The 8,733-nt window shown below is 40.2% G+C and overlaps 1 protein-coding gene across 3 annotated transcripts; it reads left to right on the top strand.

Annotated features, from left to right (window-relative positions):
• Positions 1 to 408: 408 nt before the first annotated feature.
• LOC111837599 (B-cell lymphoma 6 protein homolog) lies at positions 409 to 8,409 on the top strand. 3 transcript variants are annotated; one of them, XM_023799792.1, is made up of 9 exons: positions 409 to 479; positions 2,603 to 2,774; positions 2,902 to 3,123; positions 3,230 to 4,189; positions 4,445 to 4,623; positions 5,698 to 5,862; positions 5,996 to 6,126; positions 6,249 to 6,386; positions 7,518 to 8,409. In XM_023799792.1, the coding sequence occupies exons 1-9, from the start codon at positions 449 to 451 to the stop codon at positions 7,659 to 7,661; spliced, it is 2,142 nt and encodes a 713-aa protein (XP_023655560.1). In that variant the 5' UTR covers positions 409 to 448; the 3' UTR covers positions 7,662 to 8,409. The 3 variants fall into 3 exon arrangements, 2 of the variants coding, with proteins under 2 accessions (XP_023655560.1, XP_023655562.1); XM_023799794.2 differs by lacking the exon at positions 409 to 479 and adding an exon at positions 1,572 to 2,135; XR_002836688.2 differs by lacking the exon at positions 7,518 to 8,409 and having other exon boundaries at positions 5,698 to 5,852; positions 6,249 to 6,384.
• Positions 8,410 to 8,733: the final 324 nt, after the last annotated feature.

The raw sequence follows: 8,733 nt of genomic DNA, 5'->3' as shown, positions 1-8,733 counted from the left end.
TTCAGAGTTACTCTCAACCTGCGTTTCGCAAAGCGACAGGAAATACATGCCAACCCTCTATTCCCCTCCTCTCAACCTATCTAAAAATGGCAAATGAATTCTGAGAAACGTAAGGCCGAGCTATGTTCATGGGATACGCAGAGGCGCATCTGGATCACGTGACCGTCTATGTCTGGGATATTCCATTCCAAGGGGTAACACAGCAATAAGCCTAATGCATCGCTTTGAAACAAATCACTTTTTCTTTTCCATGTTATAAAACTGACCAAGAGTGTACTTTTATAAACAACGTAACATCGCGTCGCACTGGAGTTTCCGAGCGTTTTTCTCCAGACTGTTTCTAAAAAAACGTTCTCTACCCTGGCCTCTGCGAATAGTAGAGTCCCAAGCTCAAATTCCGAGAATTGTGCTGTCTTATTTCTTAGAACCGGGGTTCTTAGAAGTGGTGATGCAAGAAGTTTCTAGGAAAGCCCTACCAGGTGATTTTTAAATTATTTTTTTAACCAGTTATTTTGCTCAGCTGTCTACTTTTTATCGCTGGCTGTTTAGTCATAATGCGGCTATATCACTTGGTGTTTTTTGTTGTTGTGTAAAAATGTTTATGTGGGTAACATGCAGCTTGCAGGTGCTTGGGGGAGTCCAATGTGCGCTGTTTATCTCGGGCATTTTGATAGCTGACAATGATCTTGTTTTGACAGCTCCGGGGGCTCGCCGTCTGTTTCATGCGCTTACTGGCTGTTGCTCTGCGGATGTCTTGCCTCTGCAGAGGGGTTGCGGCACAAATATTACAAAAATATGTTGATGGCCGGGCGATTCCTTGAGCTGACCTACAGGAGTTTGTTCCGCAAACGTGTTTCGTGCTAATGTGACAGTGGAAGCCGTTATAATAATCGGCAAAGTGTGTGACCACGCACTACGTTGCCGCTTGCTGGAGTGCTGTGCTAGATTTTGAAATAAATGCATTCTCTATTTAATTTGAAATCGCTTTACTTGTAATGTTGGTGGTTTTTAACGAATGTGTACTTATTTATTTGACTGGTACCACCTGTGTCAGGGCACTTTTTTAAATGTTGTTGCCATGTTATTTCTTTGGATTTGACCCAGCCACTGGGGAACAATGAACACTTCAGCGATCCCCCTTAATCACATTGCATAAAACGATCCTATGTTTCAGTCCGCGGCTCATGCCCTTAGGACATATTTGAATTGACTTAAAATTTAGTCTTAATGTACATGGATGTGTGGTTTTCACGCTTCGTGCGCGATGTACGAACGGTACATAGCTCGACTGTGAATGTGGTCGAGATCTATAGCTGCCATGCTTCAGCATTGGTCTTTGACACGCACAGATTTTGCTGTAGTTTAAGCTGTTTGCAAGAGGTTTTACGCAGAAGCCTGAATTAAATTTTATATGTGCAATGGATGTGCATTTTACTGTCCCCACATTGCAGTGTGCGTGTGTGTGTGTGTATGTATGTATGTATGTATGTATGTATGTGTGTGTGTGTGTGTATGTGTATATATATATATATATATATATATGTATGTATGTATGTGTGTGTGTGTATATATATATATATATACGTTTTATGCTTATACAGCTTATACTAATGTCATTTTATTTTGGTTATTCATATATATAGACAACGGCGTAGGAGAGTTAGATGGCACTTCTTGATTTGGATACCACTGAATTTTTTTATTTATAAGGACATGTAACTTTCCATTGGAAAGGAACCCCCCCCCCCCCACACACACACACACACACACGTTTGAAGGTAAAACTACATAGCAAGTTTTATCATAAGGAACACATTTCTTATTTCTGGCCTGTGATGCCCTCTGCTGGAACCAGACTGTTTACGTTTTAGCGCATTAATTGCCTTTTGAAAACTTATTGCTATCATGTTATTTGAGCTCTCTGCCTAAATGTCACAGGTCAAATTGACTGATTTTTATATAATGAGCAACAGAACTCCTTTTTGGCAATCTCGCCGCTTTGGATGGAAACCTGATCTGTTGCAGAGCAAATACAGAATGTATAATATGTAAGAAATGTTCCTGTGGCCAAGAGCAACTTAATTTGAAAGGGACTCAATTATCAACTAACACATTCAGAATTCCTCTGGGACCAGGTAAAACGAATGTAATAATGAAAAGCAAATATTTTAAAAACTGTGTTTGTGGTATCTGAGAAGATGACAGTCACTCAACACTGTTTTTAAATACATTCATTCATGCATTTTTAAATTTAAATGTCATTAATAAATTTGGCCGGGCTGGATCTGAATTCTCATGTACTGTATTAGCTTTCCTATTAAATGTGGGCATGCGAATGTTATAGTGTTCCTAAGAAATAAACAAATGGAATAAATACACTGGATGTTATTAGAGCTGTTGGAAGATTCATGGATGGATTTATAAAACTTGGGATATGAACTCCATTAATTTATAAGATCATGATTGTTCAAACAGTAAAACGGAAGTTTCTGACAGAAGACCCTCTCCCAGTAGAAGTGTTTCATTTTGTTGGATTCAGTTTAATGTGTGTTTTTAAAAATGTTATAATTCGTTACTGATATTTCTTAAATTTACTTTGAAGGTTTTACCATGATGACATGTGCGGCCGCCAGCTCTGTTCAGTTCACACGCCACGCAAGTGATGTGCTGTTCAACTTGAACCGGCTGCGCAGTAGGGATATCTTGACAGATGTCACTATTCTTGTAAATCGACAGCAGTTTCGAGCTCACAAAACAGTTCTTATGGCTTGCAGGTAAGTAGGATTTTAATTAAGTAATCTGGATTGATACTCACATTGGCAACTGCTGTAAATACCAAAAATACTTAGTATGATTTTGTCCCCCCCATCTCCCCCCCAAAACCCCACCCCCCCAACCCAGTGGGCTTTTTTACACCATATTTACAGACTCCCTCAAATGCAACCTGAATTCCATTAGCCTAGACCCGAAAATGGATCCTGAAGGCTTTGGCATTCTGCTGGAATTCATGTACACTTCTCGACTGACTTTGAAGGAGAGTCTCATAATGGCCATCATGAATACAGCCATCTATCTGCAGATGGATCATGTTGTTGACACGTGTAACAGGTTCATCAAGTCCAGGTAAGTCAGGTTTAAAAACACAGAATTGCCATATAGCCATATTGCCATATCCTAAAAGTGTAGGTATCTTTAAAAACCTAACAGCTCCCCTCTTCCCTTCCCGCAGTGATTCTTCAGCCAAGCTCACCAGGGAAGAGTTTTTGGTTAGCCCTCTGCTATTAACTCAGGATACCCTAGCTTACAGGTTTCATGAAATGGAGAATTTACCGCCACGAGCAGCCTCTGTCAGGGATGGTAGGGCTTATAGTTCCGCCATGTTCAATGGTATTAATCCTCCCAATAACTCTTATATTTACGGTGAGTTCCCAGTCCAAGGATTTGCTTTTCCCCTTGGAAAGATTACTGATGCCAAAAACTCTTTAAGAGACTTTTCCGCTAAAGGAAGTGCCATCCACCAAAAGCTCTGTTTCATACCTGATGAGACTGTTCTGACAGAGCACACAAGGTCTAGCCCCAGGGCTTCCAACAACATTTGCTGTATGTCCCCCTTCCCTCTCAGAGAAATGGATGGAGAAGAGGAACTAGGGAAGGATAACTTAGGGGGTGTTCATCCATCTGTAGGACCAGGCTTCAGGAAATGTAACATGTTAAGCTTAGCCTCAGAGCAGCAGGAGCAGAGTAAACGACATACTCCTTTGGTGGTTGAAGACCTGCGCCACCAGCATTGTTCGCTGAGCATCTCCTCCAGTGGCTGCAAGGGGCTTCTGAGCAGCCCACAGAGTCCTCTCAAATCTGATTGCCAACCCAACTCTCCCACAGAGTCAAGCAGTAGCAAGAACGCTGCTCTGTCCCAGGCCACTTGCTCTCTGTCATCCCCAGGGACACAGGATCCCAAGGCCCGAAACTGGAAGAAGTACAAATTCATCGTGCTCAATTCTGCCAGCCAGACAACTAAAGAAAATGGAGGCTCTCATGACACTCGGTCCCTGGCGAGCATTGGCTGTTCCACATACCTCCAGTCCAATGAGTTGGAGCATCCAGATATGCAAACTGCCCCTAAACTTAGTGAATGTGGGGAGGATCTCCCGGTTTCCCAGGTTAGCCGTCTAAATACGATCATCAACAGGTAAGCTGAGGTACACAGAAGCTGGTTTTTTATGTATGCAGGCATGAACTGAATATTAATTGCTAGCCTTAAGTATTATATTAATGCTAATCTCTAGTCTTAGCTAAATTTCTTTATGCATGGAAATTTATTAATGATCAATGGATTTACTGCTTGTAGTGTTTTGAAATTAATCCACAGTGAAGAATGAATTCAGAGGTGGTGTATTAATTTGAGTAAAAGTAGAGTTCAGTGGTTTTATTTTTATCTCTGCAGTGCCCTGGAAGGATCATCAAGGAACAGTGGTGGTCATAACTCCTCATACATTAACAATATGAAGTGCTCCTCCTGTGGCACACACTCTCCACAGCACCCAGTTTGCTCCAATACTCCAAGTCCTCCCCTACATGTGAACATTTCAGAATTGCATGCAGAGTATTCAGACTCTAATTTTGGTAAGGAGAAATCATTTTACATGGGTAAAACTGCTAGAAATGTGTCATGATGATGTTGAGGATCACAGATTAGAACCCTAATTGCTAATAATGGTTATTCAGGGGGAAAAAAAACAATACCAAAAGGTCAACATGTGCTTCATGTGCCTATAGTTGTATTTATCCAGTCAAACTATAGGATTTTGTCAGGAAAGGTGCATAAGATCATCTCATTCTTTTTTGCTCTAATTAAGACTTGTGGAAGAAACATCAAGAAAAGTAAATACAATGACACCACGTTTATAGCAGAAAATGAAAACCTGAAGACATTTTATAACGAAGGTTAGGGTGAAAGGACTGGACTACTGATCAAAGAGAAGAATACAAAGGTGATGACGACAAGACAGGCAGCTAGTTTTAGTGCTGATGAAGACTGGTGGAAAAAGTTCTGTATAGATCTTTGGAACAATCAGCAACAACAAAGGATCCAGCAACTAGGAAATATGTTAGACGGGAACCTAGGGGGAAAGAAACTACTTATTTCTAAGATAATTATTTGGAATACAGTATTTTGCATGACCCTTTATTGCCATTTCAGGCATTTATTTTTTATTTTTTTTAAATCGATCAATATCGGGTACAGCAGCCCAATCAAAAGCCAGGTCTGTTTAATTCCCAGTGTATTTACGTCAGTTGTGCAGATAAGGTTCTGTCACACACTGTGTTAAGCCTGAGGCACATGGCTTAAGACTACAAACTATCAAGATGTTAGTTGTATGGTCATTTTTTAAATATGAAACTAAAAGTAGCCAGAAAGCTACCTGCAAAAATGCATTTTTTAAATATTAAGACATGGACTGAAGACAAAGTATTCTTCCATGACAGTCAGTATGGTTGACAGGAGTTAACATTCAGTTGATGGAGCCAAATAGTTTTTCAGATTCATTCTGTGATCATTGGGATATGCTAGGACACAGACATTTGTCATACTTTGTGCATACTATTTACAATGCATTTCTATATGCGCTATTCATTTTACAGCTTATGTTGGTTAAATCTTAAATGTCACTGAAAAAAGAACGTGCTTGTTTGCAGAAAACGGTACAGGCTGTAACAAATGTGACTCCAAGTCTGCTGAAGACGATTCTCTGAAACAGCACATGCTTCAAGTTGACGGCTACAAGCCATACAAGTGTGACCACTGCCAGGCGGCTTTCCGATACAAAGGGAACCTCGCCAGCCATAAAACGGTGCACACAGGCAAGCCCTGCTAACTGCCTGAATCAGATTTACCTCCTTGCATTGGTCATATGTTAATGCCGTCTCTTGTCTGACATCCCTTACTGTTTTTTTTTTCTTTTTATCTTTTTTTTTTTTTTTTTTCTTCCTTCAGGAGAGAAGCCCTATCGTTGTAATATTTGTGGTGCTCAATTCAACAGACCTGCCAACCTGAAGACTCACACACGCATTCACTCAGGAGAAAAGCCGTATAAGTGTGAGACATGTGGTGCTCGCTTTGTACAGGTGAGGAAACCCCTCATCCTCAATTTGGCTGTCTCCTACTGTTCCTGAGGTTCATGATTTCAGTGAAATAAAGAACTTTTGTGAACTTCGCAGTAAGTGCTAAAGTGTAACTGGCTTTCCAGGTGGCTCACCTTCGTGCCCATGTGCTCATCCATACGGGAGAAAAACCATACCCCTGTGAGATCTGTGGTACACGCTTTCGTCACTTACAGACCCTCAAGAGCCACTTGCGTATACACACTGGAGAAAAGCCCTATCATGTAAGTAATGCTGTTAATTTGGTACATATGAATCTCTAATCTGTTGCCACTCAGACTATGAAAAGGTGCCTGTTAGGCATGCCATATGTAACTTTAAAGTGCTTGCTAGTGGCTGAAGGAGAGTTTTAATCTTCAGCTGAAATATCGTTAAACAGAACATGCCATAAACACATGGTGTTAGAACATCTATAGCTGAACGAGTAGAGTTTTATGCTAACAATGCAAAAGTTGTGGGTTCAAATCCCAGGGAGAACTTATAAGAACTATACAAACGAGAGGAGGCCATTCGGCCCATCGAGCTCGCTTGGGGAGAACTTAACTAATAGCTCAGAGTTGTTAAAATCTTATCTAGCTCTGATTTAAAGGAACCCAAGGATTCAGCTTGCACTACGTTATCAGGAAGACTATTCCATACTCTGACTACACGCTGGGTAAAGAAGTGCTTCCTTAAATCCAGTTTGAAATGTTCTCCCGCTAATTTCCACCTATGGCCACGAGTTCTTGTATTTGAACTAATGCTGAGGTAACTATTCGGTTCAACAGCATCCAAACCTGTTAGAATCTTATAGACCTGGATCATGTCCCCCCTCAGTCTCCTTTGCTTGAGGCTGAACAGATTTAGCTCAAATAACCTTTCCTCGTATGACATTCCTCTAAGACCAGGAATCATTCTTGTGGCCATACGCTGCACCTTTTCTAAGGCTGCAATGTCATTTTTAAGATAATGTGACCAAACCTGCACACAATATTCTAGGTGAGGTGTCACCAAGGAATTGTATAATCTTAGCATTACCTCCCTTGACTTAAACTCCACACACCTGGAGATATACCCCAACATCCCCAACTTTTTATTGCTTCCCCGCACTGGCGAGAATGAGACATGGAAGCATCAACATACACACCAAGGTCTTTCTCATAATCAGCTACCTTTATTTCAGTAGGTCCCATAAAATACCTGTACTTTATATTTCTGCTCCCTACATGGAGTACCTTACATTTGTCTATGTTAAATTTTATAAATTGTAACCTTGGACAGAAGTGTCATGTAATTGTCATGTAAAAAGTAGTTTAGGGTGACTGTAAACTGTTTATTGAACAGTATCTGAAGAGGAAATGTTTATTTGATTCTAGTGTGAGAAATGCAATTTGCACTTTCGCCACAAGAGTCAGTTGAGACTGCATCTCCGGCAGAAGCATGGAGCCATCACCAACACCAAGGTCCAGTACCGCATTTCCACTACAGAGCTGCCAACTGAGGTGACCAAGACTTGCTGAGCCAGTCCAGAACTGTAGTGCCACACTGACAGAAACCAGGGCAGTTGCCACCATCTGAAACGGGTTTACTTTACATGCGAATATAGAGCCACATATGGTCAATTAGTCACTTTATTACCTATATTGTGTTTTGAGTATGTATAAGCTTTGGAGTATGCAAAGCTTTATTTTACTGAGGAGAAAAGAAGGAATGTAAATTAAATTTTTGAGTGTTTTATATCAGAGAAAATACATTTCTGAATATTTATGCTTTGATCGAATGATTAATGGAGTGTTAATAAATAAATGGACAGATTTAAAAATATGAATTGAATCAGACTGAACTCTGCAGGCAGAGCCAATCTGAAATTGAAAATTAGCAGTTTTAAGGTACTGCTCTTGTATGACCAACCGAATATTTCAGTGTTTGTGATTTGTTTTTGGCAAATGGATATTTACGGTATTGTCCTTGTAACTGATCTGTTAGGCTGTACATTTTTTATATTTTGTTCATACGTGCACTGTGTTCCCAAGGTGCCTTTTCCCACTGTGGTGACCACTTCCCATTCAGCCCAGTTCTATCAAGGTGTAAATCCAGAACAGCATTTGTCCTGTTTGTGTCTGTTTTTGATTTCCCCCCACCACCATCACCAACATTAACTTTCATCATTGCTTGTGCTGTGACTTTTTTATTTTTTGGTAAATTACATTAAGACAATATAATGTAAAATAGTTGTGTGAATATAAAATAAATATGTATTTGTATGTACTTTGACTCATTTCATATTGAGAGTTTGTCTATGACATCTAAGGGGGAGGTGGACACAAAGATTGATACTTGAAAATGAAACGCTAGACCCAGCACAAATACGTAACGGCAAATTCTCCAAGTTAATTCTCTGGTTAAGTAAGAGGAAGTTTTATGCATGAGGTCCATAATATACGCTGATTGAGATATGTCTCAAAGCGGACATAGTGAGAAGTTAGCAGGACTTTCACTTAGTGTAACAGGTCTGGGAGAATATGGGCAGCTCTGCCAGCCGTATAATGTACACTTTCCATATCTAACTTGTAATACTGTATGTGTACAATA

Source organism: Paramormyrops kingsleyae, chromosome 15 (genome assembly GCF_048594095.1).
Source record: "Paramormyrops kingsleyae isolate MSU_618 chromosome 15, PKINGS_0.4, whole genome shotgun sequence".
Classification (NCBI taxonomy): domain Eukaryota; kingdom Metazoa; phylum Chordata; class Actinopteri; order Osteoglossiformes; family Mormyridae; genus Paramormyrops; species Paramormyrops kingsleyae.
Note: the sequence above shows the minus strand (reverse complement) of the source record. Positions and strands in the feature narration are given on the sequence as shown.